The sequence below is a fragment of the Periophthalmus magnuspinnatus genome, chromosome 19, assembly GCF_009829125.3.
Source record: "Periophthalmus magnuspinnatus isolate fPerMag1 chromosome 19, fPerMag1.2.pri, whole genome shotgun sequence".
Lineage (NCBI taxonomy): Eukaryota > Metazoa > Chordata > Actinopteri > Gobiiformes > Gobiidae > Periophthalmus > Periophthalmus magnuspinnatus.
In genome coordinates, this window is record NC_047144.1 from 16,402,346 (window position 1) to 16,421,586 (window position 19,241).

At 41.3% G+C, this 19,241-nt stretch overlaps 1 protein-coding gene across 1 annotated transcript in view; it reads right to left on the reverse strand.

Moving 5' to 3' along the window:
• The window catches only part of nrxn1a (neurexin 1a), a 155,400-nt gene that overhangs the window by 17,234 nt on the left and 118,925 nt on the right, over nt 1-19,241 (reverse strand). The window contains exons 19-21 of the mRNA XM_055229329.1: nt 17,162-17,333; nt 16,322-16,411; nt 15,091-15,401 (exon numbers count right to left, since the gene is read on the reverse strand). Coding sequence (XP_055085304.1) covers nt 15,091-15,401; nt 16,322-16,411; nt 17,162-17,333 — 573 coding nt within the window. The remainder of the gene's footprint in view (nt 1-15,090; nt 15,402-16,321; nt 16,412-17,161; nt 17,334-19,241) is intronic.

A 19,241-nucleotide genomic window follows, 5' to 3' on the forward strand; every position in this document is an offset into this window, starting at 1 on the left:
ATCAGTGCAGGGTGGGAGGAGGGAGGGAGGAGGAGAGAGGGAGCGGGAGGAGGGAGGGGAAGAAAGGAGTGAGCAGGAGAGTAAATATGGAAAAGATATGGAACGGGAGATAGGAAAGATGGATGGATAGGAGGCTATAGGGACAACAAAGAGATGAGAGTTATATTGAATAGTACGGCTGCAGATAACGAGTGGGATTCTCAAGGGGGGCTGGGCAAAGAGGGGGATGTAATAGTGATTCTTCAGGCAAGTAATCCAAAAATAATTCCATTTGCGGATTTAGTGTATGTTTTAAGTATGGATAGACATGTGAACCGCTAAGCTAACGCAAGAATCAACTGCATTTCAGAACAGATCACATTTTTGCAGAGCGATTTTACACTTTCAAGTCACTCAAAGCGCTTTACATCAGAGGAAACACTCACGTATTCACAGAGAAACCTGGGGGGAGGTGGTGTGAAGTGTTTTGCCCAAGGATACAACGACAGTGTTCATCTACGGGAGCTGGAATCGCGCTGTCAACCAGGGGCGGCGCCAGATATTTTTGGTTGGAGGAGCTATGGACGGAGGGGGCTAAGTTTTTCAATGTATTTATAGTGGTTTATAAAAATTCTATTGGTTTTTTTTTTAATTGTAGCTTCATTTTGAACTCTCTGGTTGCCATTTGAACTTTTTTTTTTTTTTTTTTTATTGTGGATGTGCTTTCAAAGTGAGGGAAAAAATCTTTGGGGAACCATTGGCAATTATAGGGGAGGCTAGGGCCCCCTCAAGCCCCCCTCTTGGCGCCACCTCTGTCACCAGCTAATGATGTTTACGTTGAGAGTGGGATTCCAACCGTCAACGCTCGGATCAATGGGCAAGCGCTCTACCAACTGAGCTACTGGCAGTTGGTGGAGCGTAAAGGTCTGAACCAGAAGATTAGCGAAAGTGAAAATGGCATCTGGATGGGAGCTGAAACGTCCTGGAACACACCGGACGAGATCAGCCTTTTTCTTTCCTTAACGAGGCTATTTTTATGTGTTGTTGCTCGCAGAGGACATCATGTTATTTTGATAATAGCAGCCTTTGCTAATTGCTAACTGTGGCCACTCAAATTTGGATTCAAAAGTGAGGTTGTGTCTTAAAATGTGCGAAAATCACAGACAGATCCAAAACTAGATGCAAAAGTCAAATTCTGCCAATGTTTATATTTTATTTTAAGATAACGTTGCTATATGTAAGCTGACAATGCTATATGTAAGCTAACAGTGCTATATGTAAGCAACTTGTGTGATATGTAAGCTGACGGTGCTATACGTAAGCTAACAGTGCTATATGTAAGCTAACTGTGTGATATGTAAGCTAACAGTGCTATATGTAAGCTAACAGTGCTATATGTAAGCTAACAGTGCTATATGTAGTCTGACGGTGCTATATATAAACTAACAGTGCTATATGTAAATTAACAGTGCTATATGTAAGCTAATGGTGCTATATGTAAGCTGACAATGCTATATGTAAGCTAACAGTGCTATATGTAAGCAACTTGTGTGATATGTAAGCTGACGGTGCTATACGTAAGCTAACAGTGCTATATGTAAGCTAATGGTGCTATATGTAAGCTGACAATGCTATATGTAAGCTAACAGTGCTATATGTAAGCAACTTGTGTGATATGTAAGCTGACGGTGCTATACGTAAGCTAACAGTGCTATATGTAAGCTAACTGTGTGATATGTAAGCTAACACTGCCATATGTAAGCTAACAGTGCTATATGTAAACTGACGATGCTATATGTAAGCTAACAGTGCTATATGTAAGCTAACAGTGCTATATGTAAGCTAACAGGGCTATATATAAACTAACAGTGCTATATGTAAATTAACAGTGCTATATGTAAGAATGTCAACATAATCACTATATCAACTTCTATATATGAAAGATTAAACAACCATTTTTGGGGGATTAGTAGCTTAGTTGGTTGAGTTATTACCCACTGATCAGAAGGTTTGCGGTTGGAATCCTGCTTGCAACATAAACATATACAACTAGGATAGGTATTTACAACAGTTACAGCTACTACCCATCAAAAGTAAGTCATAGTTTAATTAGAAAAAACATGAAAAGCTGCATATGCATTTTAAATATTTATTCTTTCACCAAGTATTATTAGAAAAAACATTGAGACAGATGAACGCTGTCATTGTGTCCTTGGGCAAGACACTTAATCCACCTCGCCTCCAGTGTCTGCGCACACTGGTGTATGAATGTGTGTGTGTGAATGGGTTCTATTCCCAAGTCAATATTGCTTTTCTTCAAGGATTGCATTAACTAAAGTTATATGGAAAAGCTATAGGGAGAGAGGACAACGCAATATAAGCTGGCAGTGGGAGATGGATCGCAGGGTTTAAAGACAAGAAGGAATAAGAAATGATATTGAAAAGGAAGCCTGCAGGAGACAAAGGGCGGTCTGCTGAAGGTCATGTTCTCCACTATATGAAACGCTGGTATTTCGAGATCTGAGCTGTTAATGCAGAAGTGCCTTGAAAAACACGATGTAAGCAGCGCTGCATTTGGATTTCATGTTTAAATATTGTGAAGCAAAGTTCTTTTTGTAAACCAGAACACACAATGCAATGCTATTTCTAACAGCATAAAAGGAACATGTTTAAATCATGGGTAAAAAAAAAAAGAAAAAAAGGCGTCTTGAAAATAGTCGATTAAAGATTACTCAAACATGAATCACTCCAAATACAACTTCAGAGGCTCAATGAGAAGAAACAACTAGAACATGGTTAAAAACTCTGAAAAGTCCAGTTTGCAGAATAGGTTTAGATTTAACTAAAAGAAAACAGCTTAAAGGTACACTATGTAACTTTTCTAGTGGAGATGTTGTTGCTCTGCCTTGGAATGTTCCACAGTATGGCATAAAACCTATCAATCTTGCATTTATTCTACTGCATGTGTCTTTATTACCAAATATTACTATGACAAACATGTTTTTTTAATGTGAGCAGGCTTGCCTCTCCACTGATCTGACCTGTAGCTCGGCCTACAACTTGACCGGCTGGTTGTCTCCATGCAGTTAAGCCACACTGAGGAATATTTAAAGCAATAACATGACCACGAAGAGTGCAGACAAGCAAAAAATGACATAGTGCGGCTGTAAGTTAGCTCCTCAACTTCAAGCCAAGATTACCTCTATTTAAAGAGCTAAACTGGGCCATGTGGTATCAGATAAAGTCATGTAAGACTATGTTCCTTCCTCCAGCCTCTTACTTCACTAAATGTAAAGCTTCAACTTCAAAAACGTAAAAATCTGGCTCTTTTGTGCGTCAGAGCTGCTCCGAGCATCAACACACTCTTTTCACTCGCTCAGCGCTGGGATCGTGCATTATTAACTCTCCACTTCCATCCAACGCTCACAGATTTCAGGAGAGTGGCCTTGTTCAGACAAAAAGAACCCTATGAGTTAAAATGACATGAATGCAAAATATTACTCTATTTAAGTAGTCTGAACTCACTTAGATGAGTTTAGCAGAAGGAGATTTGGGTTTTTGAGACGAGTTTTAGCTCATTTTGACCTTATTTCAAGAAAAAGATGTGGTGTATAGAGATCAGGATTGTGTCATTTCTAAACGTCTAATAGTATTCTATTTATAAACTAGTGTAATAATAAAACAGACGACTTTTTTTTACCTCCCCTCACCTGGCCCCTTCTTCCCTCACCTGGCCCCTCCCCTCACCTGGCCCCTCCCCTCACCTGGCCCCTCCTCCCGTCACCTGGCCCCTCCTCTCCTCAACTGGCCCCTCTGAGTCTAGTGTTGAACTTTAACACAAGAAAATAAGGGATGCCTATAGGACACCAAGGTTTTGCGAAGCCTCCCTCCAAAATTTTGTACAAAATAGTTGTAACTTCTTGCTTTTTTGTGTATTTTAGAGGAGTTTTTTTTATAAACACAACAGCTCTGAAAAGTGACAGTTAAAGTCTCTATTATCTTGATATCCAATAAAACAACAGCAAAGCATTTTTCAAGGACAGAATATGTATTTTCCAGGGCATTTGGCCTTTTTTCTCATTTTCAGTGCGTTTTCGAATATGGAAAACAGGCCAATTATTTTCTAGGTTTTCCAGGATTTCAAGGATGAATAGGGACCCTGATCTATTTACTGTTAGCTTTAATTCAAACATATTCTGATTAAGGATGTGAAAAACCACTATAAAAACCAAAAAAATATTTATAAATGTGAATTTTAGAAGCTAAATTTCAATTAGATCCAAACTATTCCAAATAACTACTAAGTGTTTTTATGTCCATTTACGTCGCTTTAACTTGCACCACCAGAAAGTTCAAGCCTTCTCTTTACTTTTATAACAGTTTTTCCCAATGCTAACTGCCACTGCCCTCCTGTCTGTTCGCAACAAAAATGGCGGCTTTTGCCAATACAACAGCTTTGGATTTATGACAGCAGATCTCTATGGCACAGCACATGGCTTCTGCTGCACAAAACACTTCAAGAAAACCACGCGGGGGCCAGAAATCAGCCGTAAAAAACGTCTGAGGTCGGATGTTGTCTCTGGCGGGTACCTCCTCTGATGCAATGTGCAGCAATTCAAAGCTATTGTTCTGCCTCCACCTGTGCCTTCTGCGCGGCTCGATGCTAGCGCTGGTTAAGGCCAAAGCTGGTTGCCAGGTAACAGTAGACAGCCCGGCGATGGATGAGCGGTGGAGTCATCTTAAACAAGACAAACATAGCAGCGCTGCTTTAGGGGGCCGCTGGGACCAGACTGATTTCACACAAACCGCAGGGAAGAGGCAGAGACACACAGACCGGGCTTTACCAGAGATATGATTTAAAGGTCCTATATTACACAAAATGGACTCTTGTGAGCTTTAAGTCATGTTCTAATGCTGTTACCTCCTCAAAAACACAGCTGGAATTGTGTTTTGCTTCATTCACATATGTTTGAGAAACACTTTATTATTAGTCTGTCTGTATCGCCAAAGCTCAAAATGCTCTGTTCCACCTTGTGATGTCATGAAGTGGTAGTTTTCAAGTTACCAGCTCCTTTTACCTTTAATTCAGTAGAGATTAGCAATTCCAGGAGCCTGAAATCATTGAAATGATTCTAGTGAAGGAGTTTAAAAACACTGTGGAGCACATCCTGTGTTACCACATGATGACATCACAAGGTGAAACAGAGTGTTTTCAGTTTGAGAGAAGAACTCTTAAACCTAAATATACAGAGTTTGTGTGTTAAACATGTGTGAATGAAACAAAACACAACTCCAGGTCTGTTTTGTGATCAGAAAACAACATTTGAACAGAAATCAGAAATAAAGTAATATGAACCCTTTAAAGGTGTACTGTGGAAATTTTCAGCCGTCTGCTTTTTTCCAACCGAGATGTTGTGGCTTTACTTTGTTTCATAGTGTGGCATTAAACATAATCTGTCATAATAAATTAATTACAGGATGTTTTTAGTGCTCGAAAACACATTGAAAAACATGCATTCTTACTGTGAGCGAGGTCGCCTTTTTACAGATCTGACCTGTAAACTGGCCTGGTGACGCTACTTCGTATTTGATTACACACTGTGGAACAATCTCCATGGAGACAAGCAGGTAGCAGACCCTCCACCAGATATTAGATATGGTCACAATAATCATAATATAACTCTAAACAACAACAGCGAAATTACATTTAACCTTAATGCCGTACTGTGAAACATTCCAGGCAAAACATTAACATCTCCAATCAGAAAACAGAAGAGTTACACACTGCACCTTTACTATTCTATCTTTTGTATATCCGAAGTTTTCAAAATGGCGCCCAGTCCATAAAAAATACATAAGTCTGAAACCTATGAATACGCTAAGCAGCAGAGGGGTGGCGTTCAGCATCGAGAGTCAGTACCACGGCTCCGTACACTTCGAAAAGTACTGCTCCTGACTTCTTGTGTTTTCATCCATCACTTTTCTGTCCGTCCATGATCCTCCAGTCAATTATTCTCCACACTCTGCTACCAGTGAATTCTGAATAGTAATTTTAGCTGTTCCCCGGCTCCTCCTTCCCCCCCTCTGCTCCCTCCCCTCCCTCCCTCTGCTGCTGCGGCGGCTCGTTGTTAGTCTGACCTAGTTCCCATACAGAGATATCGACTCCAGCTCACTACGGCTGCATAACGCATGGAAGTATAAGGTACACTGACTGTATTTGAATGTGTTTAAACGAGAAGGACCTGTGTTTAATTATGACGATTATGTTTTGGTTTTGGTTCACTAAATGTTGAAGTAGTTTTTGAATTATACGACCAGTCAAAAGTTTGGACACACCCTCTTATTCAGTTTTTTTCTTTATTTTTATTACTTTCTAGGTTTTATTTACACACAGAAGACATCAAATATATGAGGTCAGATGTATAGAATAGTATGTTTATGTATAGAATAATGTATAGAAAAACAACTTAAAAAACCTCGACTTCTTCAGAACAGTATCCCAGGTGTGTGAGAGTAAAAAGGCCCCCCCGTCCTTAGTTATAGTCCCGTAGGTAGGAAGACAGCGCCACCGTTACCTGTTTAAATCAGCTGACCGGAGATGTCACAGCATCACGTGGCCACTCTGAGGCGCTAGTGAGCAGCCCACACTCTCATGATCATGTTCTGTTTGGATTGCGGCAGTTTTCCCATGTATCGTGTTATCGGTATATTTGTTTTTTGTGGACTTTTATGTCAAGCACTTTGCTCAGCTCAAGTTGTTTTAAATTTGCTGTAGAAATAAACTTAAATTTAACTGAATCCTGTGACTTGAATAACCACAGTGCCTAAAGCTTTGTATGATGCTGGAGGAACAGAATAACCTTCACGACCTCATGTTTTATAGTAAACATACTGCATAAGACCTGGAGGTGAGATATCGAGTTACCAGGGTGATAACCCACATCAGGGTGAGCTGACGTCAGTGTGAAGTGTCATCAGGGTGAGGTGTTGTCAAGGTGAGGTGTCGTCGGGATGAAGTGTCATTAGGATGAGATGTTGTTGGAGTGAGGTGTTGTCAGGATGAGGTGATGTCAGGTTGAGGTGTCGTCTTGCTGAGGTGTCATTGGGGTGATGTGTCGTCGGGGTGATGTGTCGTCAGGTTGAGGTGTCGTCAGGGTGAGGTATCGTGGGGATGACGTGTAGTCGGAGGGAGGTGTCGTCAGTGTGAAGTGTCATCAGGGTGAGGTGCTGTCGGGGTGGGGTGGAGTCAGAGTGAGGTGTTGTCGAGGTGAGGTGTCGTCGGGATGAGGTGTCATTAGGATGAGATGTTGTTGGAGTGAGGTGTTGTCAGGTTGAGGCGTCGTCCTGCTGAGGTGTCATTGGGGTGATGTGTCGTCGGGGTGATGTGTTGTCAGGGTGAGGTGTCGTCAGGGTGACGTGTGATTGGGATAAAGTGTGGTCAGGTTGAGGTGTCATTGGGGTGAAGTGTCATCAGGTTAAGGTGTCGTCAGGGTGAGGTATCGTGGGGATGAGGTGAAGTCGGAGGGAGGTGTCGTCAGTGTGAAGTGTCATCAGGGTGAGGTGCTGTCGGGGTAGGGTGGAGTCAGAGTGAGGTGTCGTCGAGGTGAGGTTTTGTCGGGATGAGATGTCATCAGGGTGAGATGTCATTAGGATGAGATGTCATCGGAGTGAGGTGTTGTCAGGATGAGGTGTCGTCAGGTTGAGTTGTCGTCCTGGTGAGGTGTCATTGGGGTGAGGTGTCGTCAGGTTGAGGTGTCGTCAGGGTGACGTATCATCAGGGTGAGGTGTCGTGGGGATGAGGTGTCGTCGGAGGGAGATGTCGTCAGTGTGAAGTGTCATTAGGATGAGATGTCGTCGGAGTGAGGTGTTGTCAGGATGAGGTGTCGTCAGGTTGAGGTGTCGTAGGGGTGAGGCGTCATTGGGGTGATGTGTCATCAGGGTGAGGTGTCATTGGGGTGAAATGTCATCAGGGTGAGGTGTCATCAGGATAAAGTGTCATCAGGGTGAGGTGTCGTGGGGACGAGGTGTCGTCGGAATGAGGTGTCGTCAGGGTGAGGTATCATCAGGGTGAGGCGTCGTCAGGATGAAGTGCTGTCGGGGTGAGGTGTCATCGGGATGAGGTCTCGACAGAGTGAGGCGTCGTCAGGGTGAGGTGTCGTCAGGTTGAGGTGTCACTGGGGTGAAGCGTCGTCAGGGTGAGGTGTGAAGGGAGAGCCTGGATCCAGAGTTCTGCATTTATTATTGATGCCTGAGGCTTAGCTCACAGCTCTGTGCTCTATTATTCATGTCTGAAACAGCTGCCACTGCATCCACAGTGGAGCCGCTCGTGAGGGAGAGAGGGAGTCCGGATGAGAGGGAGGGAACGAGAGAGGGGGAGAGGGGTTTGCATGGATAAGAGGGGGAGAGAGAGGAAAAGGGGTGAAAAAAGAGAGTAGGAAAGAGGAAGGGAAAGAGAGGGGAGTTGCATGGATAAGAGGGGGAGAGAAAGGGGGGAAAGGGGTGAAAAAGAGAGGAAAAAAGGAAGGGAAAGAGGGGGAGAGGGGTTGTGTGGATGAGAGGGTGAGAGAGAGGGAGGGAAAGGGGTGAAAAAGAAGGGGAAAGAGGAAGGGAAAGAGAGCGCGGGAAATGGGTGTGCATGGATGAAATTGGGAGAGAAAGGGGGGAAAGGGGGAAAAAAGAGAGGGAAAGAGGAAGAGAAAGATGGGTTTGTATGGATGAGAGGGGTAGAGGTGGAAAGGGGTGAAAAGAGAGAGGGAAAGAGGGAGATAGGGAACAAGAAAAAGAAGGAGAGAATGAGGGTGTTGGGATGGAGAGGGAGCAGAGAAATTATTGAGGAAGGAGAGAGAAAAAGGAGAGGGGAAGAGAGTAGAGAGTAAGGAGAATAACAAAGAGAGGGAGGTATAGAAAGAGAGAGAGAGAGCTGGAGGCTGTAAAAGAGGATGGGAGAGGGAGCTCAGAAAGAGGATAGAGAAAAGAGAGGTGGAAAGAGAGTGGCAGATAAAAGGGAGAATATGACAGAGGGAGGTGGCGGCAGAAAAGGAAGCGAGAGAGAGAAAGAGAAAAGAGAGAAAGATAAGAGCCAAAGAGATGGAGGTACAGAAGGAAGAGATAGATCGAGGGTGAGGGAGAGGGAGCATAGAGACGAGAGAAAAGAGAGAGAGCGAAAAATGGGCAGATTAAAGAGAGAATACGAGGTGAAGGTAGAGAAGGCAGAGAGCGAAGAGGAGACTAGAAATAAAAAAGTCAGAATAAGAAGGAGAGAAAGCAATAGAAAAAGTTTGCTATCTCCATGGAAACAAATATAATTCTTGAAATAAATCAAATCTTTGCAAACTGCAGCAGGCGGCTTTTATTACACTGGGATTTATGTTTATCTCCTGAATCATCACTGAACAAACCACCAGTGTGTCTAATGTGTCTGTTTATCTGCTACATGTTCACTACAAAACACAGAGGGGCATCTAAGATCTCCTGTAGACCAGACCAGACCAATCCAGACCAGACCAATCCAGACTAGACCAGACCAGACCAATCCAGACTAGACCAGACCAGACCAATCCAGACTAGACCAGACTAGACCAGACCAGACCAATCCAGACTAGACCAGACCAGACCAATCTGGACCAGACCAGACCAATCCAGACTAGACCAGACCAGACCAATCCAGACCAGACCAGCGCTTAAGGTCAGCGGTGGAAGAAGTACTCAATTACGTTATTTAAAGGTCCTATATTACACAAAATTGACTCTTGTAGCTTTAAGTCATGTTCTAATGCTGTTTCCTCCTCAAAAACAGACCTGGAGTTGTGTTTTGTTTCATTCACACATGTTTGAGTAACTCTTTATTATTAGTCTGTCTACATCTCCAAAGCTCAAAATGCTCTGTTCCACCGTGTGATGTCATGAAGTGGTATTTTTCAAGTTAACAGCTCCTTTTAACTTAAATTCAGTAGAGATTAGTGATTCCAGGGCTGAAATCATCCAAATGATTCTAGTGAATCTGTATAGAGTTTAAAAACACAGTGGAGCACGTCCTGAATCACCACATGATGACATCACAAGGTGGAACAGAGTGTTTTTTGTTTCAGAGAAGAACTCAGAGTAAATATGCAGGGTTTGTGTGCTAAACATGTGTGAATGAAACAAAACAGGCAGGCATGTTTGTGATGAGGAAACAACATTAGAACAGATCAGAAAACAGCATCATATGGCACTTTAAGTAAAAGTACAGATACAGTGGTATAGAGTTACTGAAGTAAAAGTATCACATGAAAAAATGCAAGGACCTGTTTAAAAATCTATTTCCAACCTTCACCAATTGCTCGCTTACAGATTCACTAAAGCAGACTAAGTGGGTTAAGTGTCTTGCTCAATGACACAAAGCCAGCATACGTTTGTCAAAGCTGAGATTGAACCCTGCAGAGCCAATGCTGCTCTGTTCATCTTTCAATCAAAGCAAAACTATTTGAGTTCAAATCAGTCCTATTGTGCTTGTGTCTCTATAGTTCTCATCTCTGACCCCTGTGGATCATTATGTTTTAATTTACACATTTGAAATCACAATATTCAAAGTCGCTGCATGCTCTTGGCGCCCCCTATGGATAGCTGCACATTACACTAGCGAGTAGCCCTGTTTTGTTTATTTGTACCAAAACTACGCAACGCGGCCCAATCCTACGAGTATCACCGATTAAGAAAATAAAACTGGAGAAGGAAGTGCGTACGTCACAGTGGGCGTATAAATCACAGTGGGCGTGTACCTATGGGGGAGGTGAAAACAGAAGTAGATCGACAAAATGGCATCTTGAGAATAGTCGATTAAAGATTACTCAAACATGAATCACTCCAAATACAACTTCAGAGGCTCAGTGAGAAGAAACGACTAGAACATGGTTAAAAGATCTGAGAAGTCAATTTTAGAATAGTTCCTCTCTAATATAATTATCTTTCACAATTCAATCTCGCATAAATTATAGGCAATAGCGGAACTTTCTATTCTATGTTCCCTCTAGGAGCCATTCTTCCTAGTCCCGATGCTAGCGTCTCCTCGTACTCTCATCTGCTCTAATAACAGTTTTGTTTCTATTGCTACGTCCCCATTGCATCGTATTAGGCTAAAGCTATTAAGACCTCCATTAACCCAAACATAACTCTCCCTGTTATTGTCAAGAAGGGACCCACATAAGCTAACGCTACGCCGTATGAGTGCGTTTAGCTCCGTTTGATGACAGGCTAAATTTAAACTAAAAGCACAAAGAGCCGTTAGCATCTCTCAAATCTGTTTAGATCTAAACGATTTAAAACAAAGTGTTTATTTTGGGATTTTAGTGTAGTGGAAGCAGTGATGGACAAAAGAGGTGTTTTATCTTTTAAGGCATACTTTTCTTTAGTAAACTCTTTGATTGATACTTTTAATAGTACTGGTAGTAATATTGGTGGTAATAATAGGAGGAGGAGGAGTTATAGTTATGATACTCATTACAGAAAAAGAAAACTGTATTCGTAGTAGTGTTAGTAGTAATGGTTGTAGCAGTAGTAGCAGCAGTAGTAGTAGTAGTAGTAATGGTTGTAGTAGTAGCAGTAGTAGCAGCAGCAGTAGATGTAGTGGTTGTAGTAGTAGTAGTAGCAGGAGTAGCAGTAGAAGCAGTGGTAGTAGTAGTGGTTGTAGTAGTAGTAGCAGCAGCAGAAGTTGTAGTAGTGGTTGTAGTAGCAAAAGTAGCAGTCGTAGTAGTAGTAGTAGCAGGAGTAGTAGTAGTAGTAGTAGCAGTAGTAGTAGCAGTAGTAGCAGTAGTAGTAGCAGGAGTAGTAGTAGTAGTAGTAGTAGCAGGAGTAGCAGGAGTAGTAGTAGTAGTAGTAGCAGGAGTAGTAGTAGTAGTAGTAGTAGTAGTAGTAGTAGTAGTAGTAGCAGGAGTAGCAGGAGTAGTAGTAGTAGTAGTAGTAGTAGTAGTAGTAGTAGCAGGAGTAGTAGTAGTAGTAGTAGCAGGAGTAGCAGTAGTAGTAGTAGTAGTAGTAGTAGTAGTAGTAGCAGCAGTAACAATAGCAACAGTGACTCATCATCACTATTCACAAGTATTTGTTTGTACTACTACTACTACTGAGATCAGAATGTGTTTCTCCACTTTGGTTTAAACACAATGATTTTTTTTTTTAACTTTCCGAGTTGTTGGAGCAGATCCTCAACAGGGAATTTAAACGGGGCTGCACTGAAAAAAATTCCCATCTCAAGTTTGGAGCGGAAATATAAGGATCTAAGGTTCAAGGATGTAGTTTTAAATGAGTCTATGGGAAAAAGTAAACACAGAACACAGTGTAAACATAAATGGCTGTAATAATAGTAGCAGTAGTAGTAGTAGTAGTAGTAGCAGCAGTAGTAGTAGTAAATATAATGGAAAATATAATGGAAAAAAAGGTTCTAAGGTTCAAGGATGTAGTTTAAAATGACAGCTAAAAAGTCTCAAAGACCAAATTGATAAACATGTAATAATAGTAGTAATGGTTGTAATAGTAGTAGTGGTTAGTAGTAGTAGTACCTGTTATATTCCATAAACCCAGAGGAGAGTGTTGTTTTGCACGTGCTCAGTGCGTTTGCTCAGGTGATGTTTGCAGCACTATTTCAAAAACAGTTACCAAATGTGGAGCCATTTTCAAAACAAAGACTCATTTGCATTAACACGTTTTAAACCTTGTAGTAAAATGAGTCTTATTCAGATGTTTTCACAACTTTCAAATCACAAAATGAAGAAAAATGTTCAGTTTTTTATTTTTATTATTATAAACTTGACCAAACCAAACATTGGCTAAGGCTGTGTCCAAATGTGTTCCTGAATTTTTGTCTGAGACGTGGAAATTATCTTTTTTTTTTAACAGCGGCTAACGTTAGCAACTTTACTCAGCAACAGTTTATTTAACAGTTTTATTCATAATCAGGATCAACAGCAAGATAAACCAGAGCTTCTATCTTTCTACCTGTCGTTTTCCAATTCTTGCAGTTCATTGAGGTAAATTTTGAGTTTTCAACAACTGGTGTAAAAATGGGGTAGCTCCTAAACAGTGCCCCCTGTAGGAAGGAGTGTGGACATCTGCACACAGCCTAATTCACTTTCTAAACATATCTTAATTTTACATTTTATTATTCGATCTTGCAGAAAAAGTTCCCTAAACTCTGCAGCTGTTCTGTGGTTCTTCATTAGTGCTAATCCCATAATCCCCCATGTAAAAGGTGCTATAATTGTCCTGGATAAGTGCGATATGTATCAGTAGAATTACACACACGGAGCCAAAGAGGATTTCATTATGGTTAAAAGGCTTACCTCCAGAACCACAGATAACATGAAGCCTACTGGTCACTTTCACACGAGCTCGTTCACGATAACAGGGTTTAGGAGGATTACAACAAAAGCCGCCATTTTGGTATCAAATACTGTTTTTCTGATAAGCTTTTTAATTGTTACTGTAATATAATTAAGCCTGAACGCGTAAGATTAATGAGAAAAGTCTGAATTTCAAAGTGCGTAGAAAAGGTTAGATTAGACATTTTAAAGGGCCAGTGTCACATTATTTTCTGATCTCTGTTCTAATGTTGTTTTATCGTCACAAACAGACCTGGAATTGTGTTTTGGTTCATTCACACATGTTTAACGCACAAACGCTGCATCTTTAGGCTGAGTTCTTCTTTCAAACTGAAAACAAAATGCTCCGTTCCACCTTGTGATGTCATCATGTGGTGATACAGGAAGTGCTCCATTGTGTTTTTAAGGCTCCACACACCTTCACTGGAATCATTTGGATCATTTCAGACCTGGAATTGCCAATGTCTTCTGAACTAAAGGTGAAAGGAGCTGTTAACTTGATAACTACCACTTCATGACATCACAAGGTGGAACAGAGTGTTTTGAGCTTTGGAGATGTAGACAGACTAATAATAAAGTGTTACTCAAACATGTGTGAATGAAACAAAACACAACACCAGGTCTGTTTTTGAGGAGGGAACAGCATTAGAACATGACTTTGAGCTCACAAGAGTCAATTTTGGGACCTTTAATACAAAAAAAAAATATATATAACACCTTTGTTTTTTTCAAATACATGTTTAAAATGTCTAAAACTCATATTCTCTGTAATTGTCCCAGTTTGAATGTAATCTTGTGTATTGATAGTAAAGATAGAGCGATTCCTTTTAACTGGTAAATTGTCACATTTTTATTCAACTGTCACTTGGCTGATGTAAAACTATAGCGAATATTTACCACAGACACTTTATGCTACATTTGTTTAGAATCCAGAGAAGCTGAAGGGTAGGTCCGATTTTATTTTGCCGAAATATGGTAATTAAATTCACTACAAAAACCCTTTTATTACCATGAACCTTTAAGAGAGCCGTTTTGTCCAGTGTCCTCTTCGCATTAGAGCGTTCAAATAAATCTGTATTTGCATTCTATAGGCAGCAGGTCGGCCATGACTAAATATCGGTCTGTGCTGGAGATTTAAGACCGATAGCTGATACACTTAAAGGAGCGATTATCGGTTCAATATATCGGCCAACCCGTTCCTCTAACCTTGCGTATGATCTGAACCTGCCTGAAAGGTGATCAAAGATTGTTCAAAGGTGAAAGGGGAAAGATGAAATCAAGATAAATAAAACTGAATTCAAGCCTGAACGTGTAGCCGTCGTCAGGACATGTCGTGTGTAACCTAGCAACACAAGGGAAGAAATGACCATAGACTGTATTTATAAATGGACGTAGCCACCGCGTTCCTAATAGAAAGTGAACATGGGCGGACTTCCAGCTCCATCGACTCTGGCTCCAATTCACTTTCTATTGAAAAACTGTGGCTCCTCTCTCTGTAACTGCTGCTGTCAGACTCATCATTTTGGTCTTAAAATGTTCCTATTAACCCGCTCTACATGATCCTGGGGTTTTTATCTCTCTTTTTTTTCTGTAAATCAAGATATGCACATTAACATTCCAAATTTGCTGATATAACTGCTAGCGTCGATGAGCTTAATTTGATTAGAGCTGAACTTTTTTCACTTAGTCCACTTCTTTAAACAATCTATGGTAATGAAAGACAGAACCACACTCTCCATCTTGTACGAAAACCAGCACCGACCTGTTGCGTGGCGCCCTGCTTCCTGTTTGTCGCCGTGGTGGTGGTGATGTCACTGATTGAGGGGGCGGAGTCGGAGCGATTCCCCCCGGCGGCCGCGCTGGACTGTGGCGTCATGGAGGAGGACGGCATATCGCCCACCAGCCGAGCGCTGCCCTCCACCCTGATGTGCGGATGTCCCTCGGCGGCCATATTGAGAATCCTTAGACCGTTGTAATACAGACCCGAGAGCTGGCCCTGGAACATGGCGGCTCCTTGCTCGCCGCCGCCCACCCGCACCGTTGTTTGGCTGTTGAAAATGGTCAACTGACGACCTAGGGCGACGCACACACACAAATCAAACGCACCCAAGGGAGACAGAAAGAGAGGGGGAGAGGGGGAGAGAAAGAGAGGGGGGAGAGAGACACGAAACACAAGTACCAGCGGTCAGAACCAGGCATAAAATACAATGTTTTATTTACGCATTAAATAGTTCCACCCCAAAGCCATGGTAAGAGTATGGGACAGATTGAGCATGGCAGAGCGAATCGTGGAAAGAACCGTGGAGGGAATGTAGAGAAATACATAAGAAACAACAAAAAGCATTGGAGAGGAGAGGAAGAGGAGGAGGGATTGATCGGGAGGAGGGAGGAGGGAGAGGAGGATGAAACAGCAGCAGATGAGAGAGGTCAGAAAAGGGTTGGTGGAGAATTCAAAATGGCCGACAGAGTTGTTATGGAGTTTGTAGACAAGCAGAGACAGAGATCTGAGCGGTACAGCCCTATGAAACATGCACAGGTTTAAGCTAGCATTGTGTTAAAGGGACTAGAGGCTAATTTAAGGCTTTATAAAGTTTAAGACAGGAACTTTTTGTTGTCGTTACATTTTTGTTCAATAAAAAGCTCTATTTCAAATGTACTTAAATATGTTTGGATTTTACTTTGACCATGTTTAGTGAATGCTTTATTGTTTACAATGTGATGATAGAATTATGACGTCTTAATAAAGCATTTTTTTTTATCAGTGTTTCTATTTTTTTGATTTAGTCACATTTATTTTCTCCTTCGTCCCTTTAACCTGTCATTAAAAACAATACGTCCACAGGCACTACAGTTTACACAGGATTACACACTACAGCTGCCATTTTAAACACCTGGTTATGATTTAAGTAGTTTTTAGATCGTTAGTTGATGATAAACTTCCTACATTTCTATTTTAAACTGAAACTTTTAATGAATTTTAATCATGTTTTTACCTTTGTCGAGTAGCCAATCGTCAACTACTCGACCGAGCCGATAGGGGATTCGCTGTCTGGCGATGGCCAGGCGCTCGTTATCATTGTTGCCTTTAATTTAGAGATGAAAAGAGAGTAGTAATTACATCCAAACGTTACAGGAGCTGGATACAAACAGAAGAGCCATGAAAAGGAAGCAATGGTCCACTCATAAACAGGAGAATTCTGATGTGTTTTAATGGGAGCGGACTCACTGCTCTCTGTTCACTGGCTTTAGTTTAAAACAGTTCATTTTAACATAAGCACATCCTGTTACAGTTTAGAGCTACATACACACACACCTCACAACAGTTAGCATTTAGCATTTTAGCTACGGGCTAACCCTCGTCGTGTTATTACCTACTATTACCACTTTATGTCCAAACAACATGAGAAACAAAACAGACCCGTTTGACTCTTTTACTTATTTTGACTCTAGTTAAACATCGACATCTTTTTAAATTATTAAAGTTTGACCAAATGCACCATCTCTTATTATTGACTTTTAAAACACAACCTGCTCCTCTATTTTCATCATTACCTTTATCTCTATTTAACAGCATAACAGAACTGACTAAAGTACATGGAACTATTAACCTAACTCACATTTTAAGGTTTAAAAAGTCATTTTCATATAAGCTCACACATATTTCATTTCCAACACAGTAAACAAAACAAAAGCTACAATATTTGATTCAAAAATAACATTAATAGGAACAATAACCAGGGAGGGTTTGAACTGAAAGTGTGTTGTGTTGTTTGAAGTGTGGGTGGGGGCGGGGCATAAGTGGGAGGGGCTAGAGTGGGCGTGGCTAGGGTTACCTGAGGGGTAGCGTTCGATGACGGGTAAGTCGTCGAGCTGGAGAGTGGCGTTCCCTCCGCTCCGAGTGAACCGCACGATGTGGTACTTCCCGTCGTTCACGAACTTGGAGCTCTCCTCGATGTTGATGTCGTCTGTGCCAACGTTGAACACCACACGGATGTTCCCTTTGTCCTAAAACAGACAGAACGCCATTAAAACGCCCCGTACCTGATGACAGAAGTGCGTATTAGCATGCTAACTCTGCAGTAAGTTGTGGCCGCTCTCAGTGTAATGCATAATAAAAGTGAGGAATAACTTTGGACCGCTGCAAAGGAGCTAATTCTGTTTTTCGTGTTTTTCTTGAGGCTGTAAAATCAGGTACAGCGACTTTAATAACAGGATTTTAATAATAAAACTGTCACTGAGATAGAGTTAGAATTAGGCACTATATCGTCTACAGCCTTGGTTCTCGACTGGAAACCCCACGGAGATTTAAAATTATATCAGGGTGAAAATAGAAACTGTATGCACGAATACTAAACAAGGCTCGACTCCCTGTGGATTTCTATTTGTTGAGCTGCAAAACCACTTTATCGAGGTGTGTGTCCTGGAAATAAAACCAATCATTAGACAGAAGGATAGTTTAACAATTTGGGGGTGTATGTTGTTGTGCTTGGGGGTCGCGGTTATGAGAAGTCAAAGGTCAAAGGTCGTTATTATGGCGGTCGAATCTATGGATGCACCGTTCCAGCGCTATGGCTCTAAGTAACAGGTCACATTTTTATATAGCTCTTTTCCACCTTCAAGAAACTCACATTCACATTGGGTTAAGTATCTTGCCCAACGACACAACTGTGGGAGCTGGAATCGCACCGCCAACCTGTGGGTCAGTGGGCAAACGCTCTACCAACTGAGCCACTGTCGCCCTAATGCCAGAGCAGAGGTTGAAAACGGCCCTTATTTCCTTTAAAATAAAATAAAATAGGTGAAATCTGATCCAAATGTGTTAAGTAACTGATACTTTTCTCTCAAGTAATGACAGAACAACTTTGTATGAATAAAAGTTCAAACATTATGTGACTTTTTGGACCAGTTATGACCAGTGAAGAGTCTTATTATTTAAATTTAAATGTCCAACCAGGATATCGACTGAACAATATTTCAAAGTTGATATCTGAGTCAGCAAATTTTTCAATATCGGGAGCCAAAACTGATCCACAGGTCATCAAATACATGTTTTATCGCCTACTGCTATTTCCCTGTTTTACTATGAAGATTTTGTGCAACTTAACCTGATAAATATCAAACATGAGAAACACATGATTTAAAACTAAGGCTATGTGAGACGGCTAACAAATTTTTAAATGTTGATTTTTTTCCCCCTGTAAATTTAACTTATCAGTTCATAGCACAGAGTGATTGCATATATAAATGGACATAGCTAACCTGCTAGCCGCCACGTTCCAAACAAGAAATGATCATGGCTGCGATCAAGATATGAATATTAATAACAGACAAATCAGACGTTAAATTGTGCGCTATAACTGCTCCAGCCTCGATGAGCTTCATTTGGGTGGAGCCGGACGCTGTGGGTGACATCACACTCACTTAGTCCACTTCTTTACACAGTCTAAGGTTCATACACAACCAAACCCTGTCCAAAAACGAACAGCATTCTGCTGTTTCATTACAAAATCTTGTCAAAACATCGACTCCAGCCTCATTAGTGCATACACGTTTACATTATGATGGATGCCTCGTGTTGCATTACGAATTTTTGCCTTCAGCTAAAACTGTGAGTTGTTTTTTTTTTCTTTCTATTCCTTGTGCCGTTGCCCTGAGACTATTACTGAACAGAACACTGCCTCAGCAATATTAAAACACACTGTCATCAACATGCAAAGAGGCAAAGAGGCAAAGAGGCAAAGAGGCTGCATTCTGCTTTCTAAAAATACAACCTTATAATGGTGTTTCATACAGTGAGTGGAGGAGACAGGCTCTATTTACAGAGATAGGGAGCAAAATGTCAGATTTACAACACATTACTGTCATGGCCGCTCGTGTCTGGGTCCAATTCTAATCATTTTGTGCAGTTAAAAA